This window comes from Cnephaeus nilssonii (genome assembly GCF_951640355.1).
Source record: "Cnephaeus nilssonii genome assembly, chromosome: 14".
Lineage (NCBI taxonomy): Eukaryota > Metazoa > Chordata > Mammalia > Chiroptera > Vespertilionidae > Cnephaeus > Cnephaeus nilssonii.
This window is the reverse complement of record NC_137085.1, coordinates 29,657,068-29,678,183: the sequence shown is the minus strand read 5'-3', so window position 1 is coordinate 29,678,183 and position 21,116 is coordinate 29,657,068. Positions and strand designations below refer to the sequence as shown.

General features: G+C 49.4%; 1 protein-coding gene across 1 annotated transcript; it reads right to left on the bottom strand.

The window, feature by feature from the left end:
- Window positions 1–1,802: 1,802 nt before the first annotated feature.
- CCL19 (C-C motif chemokine ligand 19) lies at window positions 1,803–15,863 on the bottom strand (the record flags this gene model as incomplete). The annotated part of the gene is made up of 5 exons (XM_079790831.1): window positions 15,729–15,863; window positions 2,993–3,171; window positions 2,222–2,348; window positions 1,912–2,005; window positions 1,803–1,823 (listed from the first exon to the last, which is right to left on the bottom strand). Exons 2-5 carry the CDS (start codon window positions 3,051–3,053, stop codon window positions 1,803–1,805), a joined length of 303 nt encoding a protein of 100 aa, XP_079646957.1. The 5' UTR covers window positions 3,054–3,171; window positions 15,729–15,863.
- Window positions 15,864–21,116: the final 5,253 nt, after the last annotated feature.

Below are 21,116 nucleotides of genomic sequence, written 5' to 3'. Positions count from 1 at the left end.
CCCTCTCACTGTTTCTCCCCTTCCCAGGCTGCCCAGGCCTGTGCAGGCCTGGTTTTGTTACCAGATGAGTTATATCTGGTAAAATGTTGGCCACTCTTGCCAGGTGAGGATGCCTAGTCTGGCGTTCCAGCTGCCATTCAACCCCAGCGGCACAGACTTGCTGCTCCCAGAGGCCACGGTTGGGAGGCCAGCCAGCTGCCCCAGAGGATTTCCCACACACAAGAGGTTTACTCCCCCCAGAGCTGCCCTAGGATGCTCTGAGAGTTCTAGGGCTTTCGTCTCCCAGAGCCGAGGTTCCTCCCCTGTGAACCTCCTGGTCTCATTGTTGCCTCAGCCCTGGAGCCCATATGGGCTTTAGGGGTTGCTGAGCTTCCTTCAGACAGAACCGCTCCAGTTTCTCTGGCTGCTCCTCCTTCTCTCTCATCTCTCACTCCTGGCTCCCAGGTTTGTCTCTCAGTATCCTGAGAAGTATGGCCCCAGATGGCGCTGGCCCTGGCCCAGACTGTCTGGATGAGAGAGGAGAGCTGGCCTGGAGGTTAGAGTCTATATGGACAGATGAGCCCTCACACCTGGCTGTAAAGTCTTTTCCACATATTTATTCGTTTTCTAGAAAAACATTTGAGTAACTACTTTGTGCCAGGCAGCGTGCTGAGCACCAGGGAGACAGTGGGAACCAAATAGACCAAGTCCCTGTCCAGGAAGGGTGACAAACTAGTCATTATAACTCAGTGTGATGGGTGCTATAAGGAGAGAGGGATAGGGGTCTCTGGGAGCTTGGGAGAGAGGAAGGCTATCTAACTCCAGCCTGGGGTCAGAAATGCTTTCTAGTCATCCAGACCTAGATGGGAAGTTCTCTGAGCAGGAGAGAGAAGAGCGTTCCAAACAGAGGGAATGGCATGGGTAGATGGGTACTTTCCCCCAGGCAGGAGAGCTGGGTCCCGGTCTCTCCTCTAGCCACGAGAGCAAGTTCCTGACAACTCCCTTTCCCCAGTGACACCTGATCCATGAGACGCCTGGGTGCTGGAACAGCTTTGATGAGCTGAGACCGGCAGGTGGGAGAGAGTTTGGCTTGTTCAGGGAACTGACACAGGTTTAGTGTCGCTGAACCATGGAGGGTGACAGCATTTTGAGGAGACAGGCAGTGGAGCCCTGGTTGTGGCAGCTTCTCTTGAGAATACAGGGTATTAGGTGGAGGTGGATGAGAAGGTTGCTCAGGTTGCAGAGTGGAAAGTAGATCCTGCCAAGCATGGAACAGAGTGCGGGATGTTGGAGGGAAGGTGGGGGAGCGTGGGTGGGAGGGAGGTAATCAACCAAGGACCTTGTGTGCATGTGTGCATGGCCCATGGACACAGACAATGGAGTGGTAAGCCTCTGGGGTGGGGGGAGGGGTGGTGAGGGTGGACTGGAGGGTGTCAATGGGGGAAAAAGGGGACATATGTAGTACTTTCAACAATAAAGAATTATTTTATTTTTTTTTAAAAAAGGAAATAATAGATCCTGCCATTCCATCTCCCCCTTCCTACCCAGGTCATCCTGGACAAACAGCAAACAGACGAATCTGTGGTACCAGTGGGCTTTATTGGAAGCATTGCAGTCTGGGTGTGGAGAAACTGTGCTCCTGCCACTCACCCTCTCACACTCACACTCGCACTCACAGACACCCCAGGCCCTGCCCGGCTTTGTCAGGTCTGGTGCAGAGGAGCTGATGGTCAGGTTCTCTCTTCCGGTCCTTGGGTCTTCAGGGCGGCAGTGATTCACACCCCTTCACTCAGACACAGGGCTTCCTCGGAGGCGGTCAGGGGCTAACTGCTGTGGCCCTTGCTCTGGGGGAGGAAGGAGAGGGAAGGTTCTTGGGCTGGGGTCTCGGGCAGGGGTTCGGAGGGAGGTGGCGGGCGGGGAGGGCGGGCTTGCCTTGGCGGATTTCTTCAGCAGTCTCCTGATGATACGGTCCACCCAGGGCTGGTCTGGGGGTGCGCAAAGCTTGCGACCTCTCTTTGTGGTGAACCTGGAGTCAGAGGTCAGAGGTCAGAGAGAATGGAGCCCTGGAACCCAGCTTCCTGGCAGACCCAGGTGTGTGGGGCCGAGGCTGAGGACCACATCCCAAAAGTGTTTCAGGGGCTTCCTTGAAGGGGTGGTTGGGCTTGGCAAGAAGAAGAGGAGAGAGAAGGAGGTGGGGGTAGAGTGGGAGATGAGGCTTGATGCACTCCTCCCCACAACTCACACTACGGCAGGCAGTCTGCAGCCATCCTGGATATGGAGGTATCGAAAGGCTCGCACGATATTCCCGGGGATGGGGTTCAGGGCCACAGACAGGCAGCAGTCTTCTGCGTCGTTGGCTCCACCCTGAGCTGGGTGGCCACAGGCCAAAGAAGCTGGTGTTAGAACATAGGGACCCCGAGGAGGGAGGCCACAGCCCGCACTGGGATTCAGGACAGCTGTGGTTGCAAAATTTATTGAAATACTTACAAGCTGTTTGGTAAATAACTACTGTGTAGAGCCCCACAAATGCCTTCCTGCTGCCCCATTACCCCCATCTCTCACTCAGGGCTTCTTGACTTTCCCACAAATGAAGAGTTAACGTTGGTCACAGCATTGAATGGATGGGGAAGGGGTGGGTGTGGGGTAGGAGGCTGGGTTAGAGGACTTAGGAATTGTTAAACATTTTGACTATTAGTTCTGCCTCAGTGTCTCTCATTCTCCCCACCTTAAGCAAATACATTTCTCTCTTTCTGCCCTGGGTTACTGAGGCAGGAGGAAATAGAGCCTGCAGAGAGAGGGGCGGCCAGAGGCCCTCAGATACGTGAAGAGACAGACACATGTTGGAATTCAGGGGCCCAGATATACCTACTCACTGGCATACACACAGGGCACCCCAGGTTCACTGAACCAGGCAGACCTAACTCCCAGTGTCCTGCATGTCCAGCGCCAAGCAGTCTGAGGGCTAGACATCCCCTCTCCCCTCCCCACCCCGCAAGCCTCCCCTCAGCCTTACCAGGGGAGATCCACAGGACCAGCAGGCTGATGGCCAGTAGTGCGGCTGCATGGGATGCCATGGAGGGTGGACAAAGGCTGAGTGTGCGTGTGAGTGAGTCTCTGAGCTTCTGCAGGAGGCTGCGGGAGGCTGAGATTGGCTGGCAGTTGAAATGTCACAGGCGTGGAGTGTGCAGGGGTCTGGAAATCAGAGTGTGGAAGTCTGTGTGAGGTTGCGACTGCTTCTTATTTATGGACCAGAACTTTCACTATCTCTCGTCAAAAATTCCCCTCCAAAATTCTTTCTGTGGATTCCCCTTTGCCGCCCCCCCCCCCAGCTCCGCCTCTTTCTGGGAATATGACCCTTCTTTCTGTCCCTCTCCCCGCCTCCCCCTTAGCAGTCTTGGCTTTAGCTCTGAGAATCTAAGAGGGCCTGAACTATTGTCTCATTGGTGACATTTGCATTATGAACCACAGAGCTGGCCTTCAGGGGTGGTGGTCAGGATTGTGGGGGGCCAGAGCGAGGAGTTGTGCCCCCTTCTCTAGGTCGTTTTTGTAGTTGTTGTCAAGCCTCACGTGAGGATATTTTTCCCATTGATTTTCAGAAAGTGGAAGGGAGGGGGGATAGGGAGAGAGAGCAGGAGGAGAAGGAGAGCGCGGGCGGGGGGGAGAGAGGGGAGAAAGTGAGAAGAGGAGAGTGGGGTGGGGGGGGGAAGAGAGAGAGAGAGAGAAACATCAATGTGAGAGAGACACATGGATTGGTTGCTTCCTGCCCGTGCCCCAATGAGGGTGGGGATGGAACCTGCAACCCAGGTACATGTCCTTGACAGGGAATGGAACCAGTGACCCTTCGGTGCACAACTGATGCTCTAACCACTGCACAACACCGGCTAGGGCCCCTTTCCCCAGGTTTCCCTCATCCTCATTCTGTTCTTTGTGGTTCTTCTCTTCTCTCTGGTGCAGGTGGAAAAGAAGGCTTCCTGGTGCCCTCAGCACAAGCATGGAGCCTGGGGTAGCCCCCAAACCATCACGGTGCCTGCCCATCCATCATCTGGGAACGAGGCCCTCCCCTGAGACAAGCAGCGCTGAAAGGGTATGTTCCTTGGAAGGAGGCCCAGCAACCCCATCCCACATGCCAGACCTCTAGGATTCAACTTCCTGGCTCAGTGAGCTCTGTCCCTTTCTCTATTGACCAATTTCCCTTGTCCAACACCTGGGTCAATGCAATAGCTGGAGGGAGCCTGGCCCGGAACAGCCCCCTTCGTCTTCCCCCTCCTCTTGATCCTGGGAACCAAGAGGGGATTTCTAAGGAGAGAAGCTGGCCAGCTCATATTCAGACAAATTTCAAAATTTCAAGGAATTGACAGATGGGGAAGGGGACCAGTGATTTCCCATCCTTATAAGAAAGTCTAGAGATAGGCCAGGAGAGAAGGCCTCAAAAGAGAAATTAATATGTGGGATACCCATTCAATCAGCCCACCTAAGCTCTGGACCCTCTTCTGGATGGGGTGGTGATTCCCTCATAAGTTTTTAACTTATCTTTCTTTCCATCATTAATAATAACAATAATAGTAATAGCAATAATAGTAGTATTAGCATTTGTGTTTGTTTACTATATTCTAGTTAATATAGTAATATAATCTATATTAAGGACTTTACCACTATTGTCTTGCTTAACTTTCCCAAGAAAACCATAAAGTCATTTTTATTATTATCATATTACTAGAGGCCCAGTGCACAAAATTTGTGCACTGGAGGGGGGGTTGTCCCTCAGCCCAGCCTGCACCTTCTCCAATCTGAGACCCCTCAGGGGATGTCCCACTGCTGGTTTAGGCTCAATCCTGGCAGTTGGACATCCCTCTCACAATCTGGGACTGCTGGCTCCCAACTGCTCGCTTGCCTGCCTGCCTGCCTGATTGCCCCTAACCGCTCCCCTGCCAGCCTGATCAACACCTAACTGCTCCCCTGCCAGCCTGATTGCCCCCAACTGCCTTCCCCTGCTGGCCCAGTAACCCCCAACTTCCCTCCCCTGCTGGCCTGGTCGCCCCCAACTGCCCTCCCCTGCAGGCCTGGTCCCCACAACTGCCCTCCCTTGCAGGCCTGGTCGCCCACAACTGCCCTCCCCTGCTACCCTCCCATTCCGGCCATCTTGTGGCAACCATCTTTGACCACATGGGGGTGGCCATTTTGTGCAAGGGCGTGAGGGTCAATTTGCATATCACCTCTTTATTATATAGGATTATCTGTGTTTTACACATAAGGGAAATGAGGCTTAGAATACTAGGTCACACAGCAAACAAGTGCTTTGAATCTAGGTGTATTTTGCTGTAAAATTTACACTCTTCAACTGTCCCATACTGCCTGCCTACCACCTGTCCATTGATTATAGATGAGTACAGAGGAGTAAGACTCCACAGATAGCATGCCTGGGTTGGGATTCAGATCCTACCACTTGCTAGCTGTGTGACCATGTGCGAATGATCCAGTTTTTGTATCTCAGTGTCTTTATCTGTAAAGCAGGAATGGTACTAGACCTACTTCTTGGGATTAAGTTAGGTAATCTGAGTAAAGGATTTAGTTTAGGCTGGCATATAATAAACATTCATCAAATATTAACCATTATTATAATGTACCCTTTTATGGAAATATTTGTCAGTTAATTCATCTAGCCATCTTTCTATTGAGCTATCCATCTTCTTCTTACAGTGGTTCTGATTAGTCTCTTTTGTCCCCCTTATCTCCCATCCCCCAACCCCCGCCCCATTCTCCACTCTTCTGCGCCCTGCTCTGGACTCTGGAAGGCTAACCTTTGCATTCAGCATTACTCAAGACCCCTTGCCCTCTAGTTCCTGTTTGGATTTGGCCCACAGGAGGCAGCAGCAGGAGGTCAGTGGGTGGTAGGAGAGAGAGGTTGAAGTATGAATTCCACAAATCCTTCCTCTTTCTGCAGTTCTGAAAGTGAACAATTTCCTCTGGGGCAGTTGTTCTCAAAGAATGGTCTTTGGGCAGCAATAGCAGCAGCAGCAGCACCTGGGGACTTGTTAGAAATGCGAATTCTCAGGTCCTACTCCAGACCTACTGGAGTAATCTTCATTTTGACACACCCTCCAGGGACCCTTATCTGTGCTGAACTGTGAGAAGCACTGATTGACCATTACAGACCCTTTTGGGCTGCCTCCTCTTCATTGGTCTGTCTCTAAGGCTCCTGAAACACTGTTCCTTCCTCTTACTCCTTTAGGCTTCAGTACAGTAATAATTTCCCAGTATTTGTTAAACCCTGAGTGTTTCATCATCCCCTGTTGGTTCCTTAATCCTGACCCCACATCTTAAATAGTTCCTTTATTAAAATCTTTCTGGTTAAACTTTATTTTAAAAATATACTTTATTGATTTTTTACAGAGAGGAAGGGAGAGGGACAGAGAGTCAGAAACATCGATGAGAGAGAAACATCAATCAGCTGCCTCCTGCACACTCCCCACTGGCTATGTGCCGAAACCAAGGTACATGCTCTTGACCAGAATCGAATCTGAGACCCTTCAGTCCACAGGCCGACGCTCCATCCACAGAGCCAAACCGGTCAGGGCTGGTTAAACTTTTTTGAGTGTGCCATCTGTTTTGTGCCAGGATCTTGACAGATACAGTAAATGTACCAGAAGAGATCCCAAGAAATAGACCCCCAAAATGGATTGGGTTGTTCATATGTTCGATGAGCACACAGATAATTTCCTTGCATAGGACAAGAGGACACTAATAATCTGGAGCACGAGAAGCATCACAATCACTTAGACTATCATCAGTGATAGTCTGGGGTGGAATGCTGGTGGAGGGAAAGGCATTATGAGATAAAACGCTCGAGGCACTTGATCGCTATGGTCACAAATGGTGACTTCAAATGGTGATTACATATATTGTTGGGTGGGCAGCCTGTTTCTTTTCTTTTTTTTTTTTAGAGAAGAGTGATTTAAAAAAAAATTTATTTCAGAGAGGAAGGGAGAGGGAGAGATAGATAGAAACATCAATGATGAGAGAGAATCATTGATTGGCTGCCTCCTGCACACCCCCCACTGGGGATAGAGCCTGCAACCCTGGCATGTGCCCTGACTGGGAATTGAACCTTGACCTCCTGGTTTATAGATCGACACTCAACCACTGAGCCACGTCGGCCCAGCTGGGCAGCCTGCTTCTGATTGTGCTAGCAAAATTACACGAGAAGAAGATAAGGTTAAGATCATGAACTTCTAACTTAAGGTTTGCGTGGCAATCCCAACAACCGCTATGGAATTCTTAAGGAATCTTTATTTTATGTGACCATATGGCAGATATGGCTAAGGATCAAGCGCAAGACCTGATGATATGGTGTAGAGTTGCAACACCAGGTGAATACCCAACCCCACCACATCCCTTATGCTAGAATAAGGGCACTGTTGAGTAGGACTCTGAGACTTGGTAAGGGGGCATTTGGACAGAGATGAACAAAGCTGGGAATTTGGACTTTCAAATCCCTTTGAATCTTCTTTGCTGGTAGATGAACATCCCCCCTCTCCCTCTCTCTGAAAACTGTGAATGATACAGCCTTCCATATCATTAAAAAAGTTATTAGCCTGGCCAGTGTTGCTCAGTGGTTGAGCATGGATCCATGAACCAAGATGTCACCTGCCTGATTCCCAGTCGGGGCACACACCTGCATTGTGGGCTTAATCTCCATTAGGGGGCATGTAGGAGGCAGCTGACTGATGTTTCTTTCTCATCAATGTTTCTATCTCTCTATCCCTCTCCCTTCCTCTTCTCTAAAAATCAATAAAACCATATTTTAAAAATAGTTATTAATAACTCCCTGGCAAGGGGCATGCACTTTCTCTTCAGGACTCATCCTGACCATTCCACATAGTCTCCATAGCCATAGTGAGAGTTTGATTCTAATATGGCTTAGACAGGAATGTATCAGGTGTGCTCCAAGAACAAGAGCATATACACTGAGAAATAGCAGGAAGTTGTCAACTGTATTGGGAGAATCCTGGGGACCAGTGAGGACAAATTTATTGATATGAGTGTCCTCACCCAGGATTTGGGTATAGTCTGTTGGAAGCCTGGGTTCAATATGATCAATGAGGCTGAGATGCTAGAACCTCACTGACATATTGTGGAGTGCTCCTTAGACTTTGAGGTGCATATGGTTCATTCTGGGGTCTTGATAAGCTGTAGATTCTTATTCAGTAGGTTTAGTGTGAAGCCTAAATTGTCGCATTTCTATCAAACTTCTAAGTGATGCTAATGCTGCCAGTCCTTAGATGATACTTTGAGTAGCAAAATGGAGGAAGAAGTGCAAAAGTTAGAGCGATGGACATCTCCGAAGGGCCCAGAAAGACACTTCCTTTTCCAAGGCAATAAGAACATCATTGGTGAGGGGAACACTAGCTTCTTTGAAAAGCTCTATAGTGCCCTAACCTATTTGGCTCAGTGGAAAGAGCTTCGGCCTGCAGACTGAAGGGTCCCAGGTTCGATTCCGGTCAAGGGCACGTACCTTGGTTGTGGGCACATCCCCAGTAGGAGGTGTGCAGGAGGCAGCTGATCGATGTTTCTAACTCTCTATCCCTCTCCCTTTCTCTCTGTAAAAAATCAATTAAATATTTTTTTTTAAAGAAAAGCTCTATAGTGCCTTCTTTAGTAGGCAGGATATGAGGATGGGAGATGGGACTGGGCAACTTATTTCAAGAGGAATAAGAGGGAGAGTGGAGAGAAAGAGAGGAATAAATAATGGAAACCTTGAGTGGTGGAGGACAGATGTTGGCACCTAACCATGAGCACTAAGGTGAATGAAATTACTATATCAGTTGCAGGGACAAGTGGTAATCAATATGCTTTGCCCACAGGGATCTCTGATAGTAGCTAATTGGTTATAGCATCCACGGACAGCTTACTAATGTCCTACCTGACCCCTGTAAGTGGAAAATTTCTACGTCTGATGAGGAGAAACTTGATGCAAATGATATAGAGGATTTGCAGTCTTTTACAAAGCCCCTTGATTGGATTGAGGAAGGCCCACGTTTCTTTCACAGGTGGATTGCATAAATCTTTCTGTTAGTCAGTGATTTTCAAAGCGTGGTCCCTGGATCAGCAGCATTAGCATCACATGGGAACTTGCAAGAACTACGAATTCATGGGCTCTGCCCCAACTCCACTGAATCAGAAAACTCTGCTAGTGGCCCAGCAACCTGTGTTTTCACAGGCCTTTCTGGCGATTCTGACATATGCTAAACTTGGGAGAATCACAGGTCTACACCTTCTCCACAGAGATCTGTAGCCATTTGTGAGGCTGACTATGAATGGGGAACAGGAAATAGTCAGACCTTTGGGGGGATTATTAGATACAGTATTGTGATAATACTAGACTTGGGGACCCAAAACCTCATTGTGGTCTGCCAGTCAGAATGAGGTTTTATGGAGGTCAAGTGATAGAAGCATCTTGGTTCAGTTACATCTCACAGTGAGTCTGTAAGACCTGTCCAGTGGTTATTTCTCTAGTTTCAGAGTGCATAGTGGGAATAGGTATATCTCATAATTAACAAAATCTCCACACTGGTTCCTTGACCATGGAGTAAGGAAAATTATGCTACCAGTGGAAGTCCTTTGAGCAGTATTTGCCTCACCACGTTCCTGCCTACAATACTAAACCTAAAGCATCGCTGCATTGCTAGAGAAGTTGCATGGATTAGAGCACCTTCAGAGACTTAAAAGATGCTGCAGCCCTTGGTACAGCACATTACAGCTAATAATCTAGCACATGCCTTCTTTCTATACAATCAATTAAAGACCACTGATATCAGCCCTTTTCAACTGGAATGATAGCAATACACCTTCACTGTTCTACCTCAGGGATATGGCAACTTTCCTACTCTGATATCATAATATAATCTTGACATCCCACAGAATACATCCCACAGAATATCAAACTGGTCCTTTAAACTGATGCCATTATGCTTATAAGAATTAGCAATAACCTTAAATGCCTTAGATGGACCCATGTATGCCAGAGGGAAAGAAAGAAATCCTACAAAAATTCAGCATCCTGCCATATAGGTGAAACTTCTAGGCTATCAGGGGTAGGGAGAAGCTGAAAAACAATGGTCTGGGGCATGTTGTACCTTCCCTATGAAGAAGGAGGCACAAGGATTTTGGAGGCAACATATCCTGTATTTTACTGCTGCAAACTATTGACTGGATATGACATAAAGCTGATAGTTTTGAATGAGGTCCAGAGCAAGGAAGGTGTTGGCAGCAGGTCTAGGCTCCATGGAAAGTTGCCCTGCCGCTTGAACCTTATGCATTTTAAGTCCAGTGAACCTCAGATTGTCGATGGTAGAGAAGGGCATCGTAGGAGTCCCAGGAAAATCCCCTTGGCTATTGGAGTAGGCTACACTTCTGCTAATGATTATTTCCTATTTGAAAAGCAACTCCTGATTTGCCACTGGACCCTGGCCTAAAACTCAGACTAGTGATCACCCAGTGACCATGCAACCTAAGGGCATAATTATAGCAAATCATATAGTTGGATGTGCACAGCAGCATTCCATTGTTATATAGACATTGTACACATGAGACTGGTGGAAGCATTGGCCAGTGGCTCAGATTCCTACTTGTATTGTTTTCTTCCTCTTTTGATCATACTTGGGCCTTCATGGAGAAGTTTTCTATAAACAGTTAGCAGAGGGAGAAAATGCATGGTCTTGATTTTCAGAATGGTCTCTAAAGTACGCTGGCACCAGTCAGAAGTAGACAGTTGCTTACATTCTGGCATAGCCCTAAAAGACCATGGTGAAGGGAAATCTTCTTAGTGGGCAGAATTTCTGGCAGTACCTTTAATGTCCACTTTGTCAGGAAGGAGAGACAGCCTGAGGTTTGAAGCTATGTTAATCATGTGCAGTGGCTGCCTGCATCGAACCTGCCATCACCTCTGTAAATGGTCCCTTCACTAACTTCATTCCCATTAAACCTTTCTGAGCATGCCCTTTGTTTCCCACCAAGATCCTGAATGATATAAGGTCAGAGTGCAGAGCTGGTGTGGAGGTTTTGATTAAAATTTAATGCTATCTGCCTGGAAAGCTTGTTGTGAAAGATCCTGAGAATTGGCAAGGAAGAGTGAAATAATGAAATAAAAAAGGCATTTGTATCACATTCATTCAATAAATATTTATTGCGGGCTTTCTATGTTCCAGACAGTGTTCTTGGCACTGGGATACAGCAATTAAAAAAACAAACAAACAGCCCTAGCTGGTTTGGCCCAGTGGATAGAGCGCCGTTCTGCGGACTGAAGGTTCCCAGTTTTGATTCTGGTCAAGGGCATATGCCCAGGCTGTGGGCTTGATCCCCAGTGTGGGGCATGCAGGAGGCAGCCAATCAATGATTCTCTCTCATCATTGATGTTTCTTTCTCTCTCTCTTCTTTCCTCTCTGAAATCAATAAATATATATATTAAAGAAACACAAACAAACATATATTCCTGCTTTTGCAGTATTTTTATTCTAATGAAGGAGACAGGCAAGAAGCAAACAAGAAAAAGTATACAGTATATCAGATGGCAACAATTGCTATAAGAAAAATAAAGAAGGCTAGAGGGAGGGGAAGTATTGGAGAGAGAGAGAGAAACATCAATGATGAGAGATAATCATTGATTGACTGCTTCCTGCATGCCCCCTAGTGGGGACCAAGCCCCCAACCTAGGCATGTGCTCTGACTGGGAATGGAACGGTGACCTCCTGATTCATGGGTGGACCCTCAACCAGTGAGCCACACTGGCCCAGCGGGGAAGATTTTTTTGATAACATTTGAGCAGAGAGGTGATCTGAAGAAGATGAGGGAGAGAGCCATGCAGAGATCTGGGGAAGATGCTCAAGGTAGAGAAAACAGTGAGTGTGAAGTTCTTGAGGCAAGGGTGTGTTCGAGGAATAGAAAGAAAGTTAATGTTATCCTATATAATAAAGAGGTAATATGCAAATTGACCATCACTCCAACACACAAGATGGCCACCCCCATGTGGACACAAGATGGCTGCCACAAGATGGCCAACAGGGGAGGGCACTTGGGAGGGACCAGGCCTGCAAGGGAGGGCAGTTGGGGGCGACCAGGCAGTCAGGTGAGTGATTGGGAGCCAGCAGTCCTGGATTGTGAGAGGGATATCGGGCCTAAACAGGCAGTTGGACATCTCTCGAGGGGTCTCAGATTGGAGAGGGTGCAGGCTGGGCTGAGGGACACCTCCCCCCTCATACACAAATTTCATGCACCGGGCCTCTAGTCAGATAATAATAGGGGCCAGATAGTGTAGGGCAGTGGTCGGCAAACTCATTAGTCAACAGAGTCAAATATCAACAGTATAATGATTGAAAATTCTTTTGAGAGCCACATTTTTTAAACTTAAACTATAAAGGTAGGTACATTGTTATTAACTTAATTAGGGTACTCCTAAGCTAAAAACTCAAGGGGCCAAAAAGCCGAATGTGGCTTGCGAGTCCCAGTTTGCCGACCACTGGTGTAGGGCTTTGTAGGCTTTATGTTTGTTTTACTCATTTAGAGGGTTTTGAACAGAGGTGTAATATGATCTGACATGTTTTAAAGGCCCCCTCTGGCTGTCAGAGGGAGAATAGGCCAAAGTGGTGCCAGAACAGAAACCTGAAGACCAGGTGGGAGGCAACTGCTGAGAGCTGGTGAGAAGTGGTCAGATTCTGGAAGTATTGTGAAGATAGAGCCAATGGGCTTTGTTGAAAGATTCAGCATAAAACATTAAAAAAAAAGAAGCAAGAATATGGCAACATTTTTGGCTCAGCAATGGGTTGGATGGAGGTAAATATGCCAACATGTGAATGACTACAAGGAGTGGGTTTGTGGGAAAGTCAGGAGCCTTGGTTTAGACAATCCAATGGGGATGAGAGGGTTGGGGTCCAGGGAGGGAGGTTTAAAGCAGTTTCTGACCACATATACAGAGCCCTCAGTGTGCTACAGGTGCCAGCTAGCTCACCCTCTTCCCAGCCCTGTGGGGTTCCTGGTTCAGTGTGAGCCCTGGACAAATCTCTTCCCACCCTCCTTCAAGGATCCAGGCCAACTGTGAACTCCCTGGTCTGACCAAATCTATGTCCCAGGGGCGGGAGATCTTGTGGAGGGAGGGCACTTTAGCCATTGGGGAAGGGAGAAGCTGGGCCTAGAAGTCAACCAAGTCCAGGGTGGGGGTGCGGGTCCAGGGGAGTGAATGTTGTGTGTAGACCAGATGCTCAGTAAGCAGGTGCTGAATAGATGAATGTGTGCCCTCAGTTGTGTCCATATTCTGAGTTGTGTCCGTGGGGCTGTCCCTGACTGACTGCTAAACTCCTCTGTGTGTGTGTGTGTGTGTGTGTGTGTGTGCGCCAGGTGTACAGTAAGTCCTCACTTGACGCCATCGATAGGTTTTTGGAAACTGTGACCGAAGAGAAATGAGGTATAACAAAGCTAACATTACCGTAGGCTAATTGAGATAAACAAGGGTTAAGTTCCCAGGGCATCTTTCTAGTCACAAAACATCACCAAAATTCTAAACCAAGACCCAAAACACTTCTAATATTAACAGCCCTGAAATAAATGAGCTGTGCATATAGTATTTAAGAAAGGTTAATGTAAACAAGATAATGGTTTTCCCAACCCTCTTATGCCAGGTCAGGGTGGCAGGGGTCCGGAGCCTCCCCTGGCAGCTCCGGGGTGCAAGGCGGAAACCCATCCTGACAGGGTGTCATTCCATCTGGGGGTGCATCACACACCCACGCTCGCTGAGCCTGGGACCATTTAGACACGCCAACTCACCTCACCTGCATGGCTTTGGGATGGGGATGGCAACCCAAGTACCCTGAGAAGACCCACGCGGACCTGGGGAAAGTGTGCAAATTCCACACACCAATGGCCCCCGCGAACCGATTCTACCCCCTTCCCCGCCCCCCAACAACATTATAAAGAAAGGAGCAGAAAGAAACGACATTACTGAGGATCACCTGTATGTAGTTTGGCCACCTGTGTGTCTGATGTGGGCCCCTCTCAGGCCTGCAGAAGGCGCTCCAGCCTAGGGAGGGAGGCTTTGGAGAGGGGCGCGGCTCTGGCTCTTTGGTGGGGGCGCTCTGAGGGTTCATGCAGGAAGCAGGTGTGGCCCAGACCCCGCCGGCTGCTTAGCGTCTGGGAAGGACGCTGGCCCATGGTCCCTGGGTCTGGAGCGGCCCCTATGCTCCCCTCGCTTCGGGTACCCACCGGTCCGAGGCCCAGGGTGCGGCCCCACGTGCGGAGTGGAGAGTTGGGCTGTGCGTGAGCCCGCACCCCGGGGCCTGGGGTCGGCGTGGGCCCTGGAAGTCCCCCGGAGGCGGTTTCCCCGAGCCTAGCCCAGCGGCCCTGCAGCCAAACCCCAGACGCTCAGGCCTCTGCACCGGGCGGGCGGAGGCTGGTGTTTGTCTGCGAATATTACCCCCTCTGTCCCCCTTCCCACCATTGCCAAGTTACCCGAGTCCAAGGCATCCAACGGTAAATTCGTGAAATAATGTTTGCCTGAAAGGCCAAAGGAAGTTCACTTCACCCCCGGCACTTCCTTCACAGCATAAATATCCTGCACCCAATCGATTCCTCAAACCACTTAAGGACGGTGTGGGCTCTAAGGAAAGGTTTCTTTATGCAACGGAGACCGACTGACTGCCTGACTGCTCGGGGGATGCTCAGCGCGGGAGGGTAACCTGGACACAGACCGAACACGAGTTTGTCCCGTTCATCAGTGGACACAGGAAAATACTAGACGTTTGGCCTAGCCTGGGACATATTTGCGGACAATTAAAAATAAATTGATTCCAGAAAGAACTAAGGAAACGAGAACAGAAAACTCAACCCACACGCACCGCTGTTGGTTTCAGACCACCGAGGACCGCAGCGACGATGCTGCCTCCCTGTGGCGGAGCGGGGCAATGAGCGTCTCACAACCAAATATATTCTGAACCGATGGCTGCTCAGGTGATCAGAAGAGGAGTTGGGCTATTCTCTTAATATTGGATTGAAATTTATTATTAGCACAATCCATGGCTCTAAAGCAAAAGCCTTCAATGGCCCTGGCTGGTAGCTCAGTTAAGGTTAGAGCGTCGTCCTGATAGGCTAAGGCTGCGGGTTGGATCCCCCATCCCACACAAGAATCAGGGGGACCAGGGGAAGCAAGAGGCTTCAGACTCTGAATACAGAAATGAGTGGAACCACGAATCGTGTTCTCTGTTTCTCTCCCTCTTCCTCTCTAAAATCAATCAATAGAAATGAAAATAAAATAAAACAAAAGTCTTCAAGAATATGGCAAGTAGTTTCCCTCAGGTGTTTTGAGGGAAACAACTTGATTTTCCAACCCTCTTATGCCAGGTCAGGGTGTCAGGGGTCCAGAGCCACCGTGCCCACCTGCTCCCAGCATGGAAAGGGTTTTCAGGGCCTCAATACTGCTTTTTCCTGGATTTCAAAGTCCAGAGGCAGGGCTGTCTGGGTCGCAGGTCAGTCCAGAATGAGATGCTCCTATGTTGGGGAGCATGGGGCGTCCCTGTGCTCATGTACGCCCCTGATTGTCCTAAAGGAGTGCTGGCGGCCCCCTGCTTGCCACCCTCCCCACCGGGGATAAGGCAGTCTGTGAGCAGAAGGTGACCTGGGGCTCTGGGTGTTAGGCCCTTAAGCCATCTTCCAGAGATTGGAAAGTCACCCCTTTTCTTAGGGCCTGGGGAACAGCCAGAAATACTCACATGAACAAGGGTTGGGTCCCGGTGTCCAGCTTAAAGTTCCTATCATCAATGGGGAGGAGCCAGGTGCAGTGCCGGAAGTGCTGAGGTGACCAAGGATATGGTCTGGCCCAGGTTAACAGCGGGAAGTGCTCTGGTGGACAAGGGGAAGGGTGCGGGGACTGGCCGGAAGTGCTGACATCATCAAGGGGGATTGGCCACGTGGAGAGTCTGAAGTGGTTAAGGGTTTGGGGCCCTGAAACCTGCCGGAATTGCTGATGTCATGAAGGGGGAGGTGCCACGTGGACAGCCCGAATTGCTAAGGTGGTTAAGGGTTTGGGAGAGAGAGATAAACATTGATGTGAGAGCAAAACATCGATCAGCTGCCTCCTGCATGCCTCCTACTAGGGATCAAACCCGAAACCCAGGCATGTGGCCTGACCAGGAATCGAACCAGCAATCTTTCATTGCATGGGACAATACCCAACCAACTGAGCCACACTGGCCAGGGCTTTTCCCTTATGAGTTATGTTTTATGGTTTTACATCCTGTTTAAGAAGTTCTTTTCTACCTCAAGGTTATAAACACTCCCACCTATTATTTTTTCTATCACATAGTATTTTAAACATTTAGTCTCAATTCCAATATAATGAAGCATTTGAAAATATTGAGGCCCTGATAATGTCAGATAGAGGTATTTTTTAAAAAGGAAGAACAATTAGAACTTTTTAAAAAAATATTTTTTTATTGATTTCAGAGAGGAAGGAAGAGAGAGAGAGAGATAGAAACATCAGTGATGAGAGGGAATCAATGATTGGCTGCCTCCTGCACGCCCCCTACTGGGGATCAAGCCTGCAACCCAGGCATGTGCCCTTAACTGGAATCGAACTGGGACCCATCAGTCTGCAGGCCGCTGCTCTCTCACTGAGCCAAACCGGCTAGGGCAACAATTAGAACTTTTTAAGAAAAATAAAAAAGTGAGTGGCAAAGGGCCCTAGCCCGTTTGGCTCAGTGGATAGAGTGTGGATCTGCAGACCAAATGGTCCTGGGTTTGCTTCCAGTGAAGGGTTGCAGACTCCTCCTCAGCCAGCTCCCTGATCAGGGCTAGTGCAGGAGGCAACCAATCGATGTGTTACTTTGGCATTGATGTTTTTGTCTTTCCTTCTCTCTTCTATTCTCCCTAAAAAAATCAATGGAAAAATATCCTCAGTTCAGGATTAACAAACAAACAAACAAACAAACAAACAAAAAAAACAAAAACAAAAAACACAAGAAAAGAAAGGAAGAAAGAAAGAAAGAAGAGTAGTACACTACTCTGCAGTGAACATTTACATGGTCATAATAATGTAAATTCTGATCATGATCCAATTATAGTGGTAAAACTATATTTTAGGATAGGGTGACAGGAGAGGAGGGTTTCCTTTTTTTATTTATTTATGTTACACAGTCAGTTGGTACTGTTTAAAATAGATAATGAAACAGAGGTATGAACAAAGTATCCTATCTAATAAAAGAGTAATATGCAAATTAACCATCACTCTGCTACACCCATAACTTATGCCCACAAGCCACACCCACCAGCCAATCAGGAGCGAATATGCAAATAAACCCAACCAAGATGGCTACGGCCACAGAGAGCAGGAGGGAGGCTTGGGTTTCCCCGGCAATGGAGGAAGCCAAGCTTTCCACCTGCCCTTGCCGGCCTAGGCCTCCACTCAAGGCTACAAAGTTTCAATGATAGAAGATACATAAATCCAAACAGAAATGCGGCAGCCACGGAACTGGAAAGAGCGGGAGGCTAGGGTTGCCCCCGGTGATGGAGGAAGCCAAGCTTTCTGCACACCCTGGCCTGCCCAGGCCTCTGCTTAAGGCTACAAAGTTTCAATTATAGAAGATACATAAACCCCAACAGAAATGGCTGCCACCACAGAGCAAGCAGAAGGCTTGGCTCCACTCCAGGCTACAAAGTTTCAATTATAGATGATATATAAACCCCAGATACCAGGGCCTCCTCTTGGGTCACCGGGGGGCGTGGCTGGCCTGCATACCACCACAGGCCCCTCGCTCAGGCCGCCCCATGTCCCAAGGGAACCCCCACCCTGATCTGGGACACCCTTCAGGGCAAATCAGCTGGCCCCCACCCATGCACCAGGCCTCTATCCTATCTAATAAAAGAGTAATATGCAGATTGACCATCACTCCAACACACAAGATGGCTGCCCCCATGTGGTCAAAGATCCTGCCCCCATGTGGACACAAGATGGCCACCACAAGATGACCAGCAGGGGAGGGCAGTTGGGAGGGACCAGGCCAGTAGAGAAGGGAAGTTGGGGGTGACCGGGCATGCAGGGAAGGGCAGTTGGGGGGAACCCAGGCCTGCAGTGGAGAGCAGTTGGGGGGGGGGGGACCAGGCCTGCAGGGGAGGGCAGTTAGGGGTGACCAGGCTGGCAGGGGAGCAGTTAGGCATCAATCAGGCTGGCAGGGGAGTGGTTAGGGGGTGATCAGGCTGGCAGGCAGAAGCGGTTATGGGCAATCAGGAAGGCAGGCAGGCGAGCAATTGGGAGCCAGCAGTCCTGGATTGTGAGAGGGATGTCCCAAATTGGAGAGGGTGCAGGCTGGGCTGAGGGACACCACCTCCCCCTGCCCACCCCCCCCGGTGCACAAATTTCGTGCACTGGGCCTCTAGTCCTATATAATAAAAGGTTAATATGCAAATTAACCAAAGAGCAGAACAACTGGTCACTATGACACGCACTGACCACCAGGGGGCAGACACTCAACATAGGAGCTGCCCCATGGTGGTCAGTGCACTCCCACAGGGGGAACGCCACTCAGCCAGAAGCAGGCTCACGGCTGGCGAGCACGGCGGCAGTGGTGGGAGCCTCTCCCGCCTCGCGCAGCAGTCAGACATCCCCAGAGGGGTCCCAGATTATGAGAAGGCACAGGCCGGGCTAAGGGACTCCCCTCCCAGTGTACAGGCCTCTAGTCTATACATATAGCACTAACTCCTAGAAGAAGTAGCTTTGAGTTAAAAGTTGCAGTAAATGGGTACTATTCAGAATAAGCCTTTATATAACTACTAGTGGCCCGGTGCACGAAATTTGTGCATGGGGGGTTGTTCCTCAGCCTGGCCTGCACCCTCTCCAATCTGAGACCCCCTCAGGAGATGTCCAACTGGCAGTTGGACACCCCTCTCACAATCCTGGACCGCTGGCTCCTAACCGCTCACCTGCCTGCCTGATCGCCACTAACCACTCTGGCTGCCGGCCTGCTCGCCCCCAACTGTCACCCCCACCCCCGCTGGCCTGATTGCCCCCAACTGCCCCCTGCCGACATGCCTGCTCGCCCCCAACTGCCCCCCCCCGGTTGCTTCCTTGCCCCTAACTGTCCCCCCCCTGCCAACCTGATCACCCCCACTGCCCCCCCTGCTGGCCTGCTCACTCCCAACTGCCCCTGCCAGCCTGCTCACCCCTAACCACCTCTGCCTCAGTCCCGCCACCATGGCTTTGACCAGAAGGACGTCCGGAAGGTCTCCCGGTCTAATTAGCATATTACCCTTTTATTAGTATATATATAAACTATATAAATAAACAGTACGTATTATTTGTTTTTTGTTTGGTTGTTTTGTGTTTTGAATCACACATCTTACAGAAAGAAGAAAGAACAGGAAGGCAGACAAGGAGCGTGACCACTCATTCTCTGATGGCGTAAATCACATACTGTATGCCTGCTCAAGACAGGGCTTGAGGTAACTACCAGGCATGCAAGTGTGGCAGGATAATTTAGTGAGATACAAAGTTTTATCTGTTCTGCGTATGTATGTCTTTTCTCTTTAAAACAAGTAAGGGTTTGGCAGGGCTGAGAGAAGAGGCATCCTGATGTCAAAGGCCCTTCTATCTTCATAAAAGTCGAAAGCAAGTCTGGGAAGAGGTTATGCCCTGAAGAGGCTGGACTCAGGGAGGGTTTTGGAGATTTTTAAGACAGCGGAGGGGATTGGGGGTCCAGTCAGTGAGGGCAATGTGCCCTAGTCCCTGGCTGTGATGAAGCAAGTGGCAGGACCCGAGTAGAGGGCTCTGGGATCTATCTGGGGATACTAGGTCCAAGGTCAGTCAGTGGTTTTCATAACCAAATTCCTGTCTCAAAAAAAAAAAAAAAAAAAAAAAAAAAGAGCTAAGAGTTTGGGAGTCCAGGACCTGGAGAGCCACACCTGCTGGAATGACAAGGACCACAGCATTCACTGGTGAGACTGATGTCCAATGATAGGACGGGGGAGGGGCAGGGGAGAAGCCTCTCTGGTACCTTGTTTCTGGGACTTTTGCACGGCCCTTGGGAGACGGGATCTATTTCTCATCAGCACTCTGGCGCAGGGGTTGGGAGTAGGAATCAAGTTCATTGAAAAATGCAGTAACTCTTGCACATCTGCGTTTGTCGACTATGATCACACTTTCGCCTGCCTCAGCAAACACTTTAAAGACTTAATGGTAAGTGGTGAGTGCTGTGGCATGCTCAGGCTCCGGGGGAAGGAGAAGGTGGTGGGGCAGCCACCTCCAGCTTCTTGCCCCTTTCTTAAAAATAAAAGAAAATTAAAAAATCGATCTTTAAAAGAAATCCTCACCCAAGGATATGTTTTTATTAATTTCAGAAAGAGAGGGAGGTGGAGGGAGGGAGAGAGGGAGAGAAAGAGAAAGAAACACTTAGCAGTTGCCTCTCCTATGTACACACTGCAACCTGGTTATTTTCCCAGACCAGAAATGGAACTCACGACCTTTTGGTGTAGGGGACAATGCTCCACCTCACTGAGCCACTAGGCCAGAGCTCCTGCCCCTTTCTTAAGCCCTGCTCCTTTCCTTCCCTCACGTCCAGCCCCTCGGATGGTCCTCCCTCACCTACATCAGGGGTCAAGGGGAATAGGAGAATCTCTTCTCCGGGGAGGAACAGGTAGAGGAGAGCCAGGCAGGGGCCTTCTGGGAGGGGAACCTAGATTTACATCTGAACTCTGGGTTTTAAGTGCCTGCCCTAGGAGAGGAGTCCTTGGTGTGAAGAGATTAAAGGGGAGAAAGGAGAACTTAAGGGAAGGGGAGGAGACTTTCCCAATTGGAAGGAATCTGAGGGAGTCAAGAAGCCCAGATGGGAATAGAGAGCTCACAGCTGCAATAAACAGAGAGGAGAGGACAGGGATCCCGCTTTACTGATGGGGACAGGAGGGAGTCCTTTTGGGTTTTGGGGTTTTGGGGAGGGAATGCTGGGACTCTGCTTAGGGTAGATCTCAGTAGACTTGTGCTTGCCTGTGTTATGGGTGGGCCCAAGGCTCCAGCCTCCCTCCCGGGGACCCTCCCAAGAGGTACTTGGAAGTTTGTGAGCCGTAGGCCCCAAGGAAAAGGGGGGCAGTCTCAGTGGGGGGGGGGGGGGGTA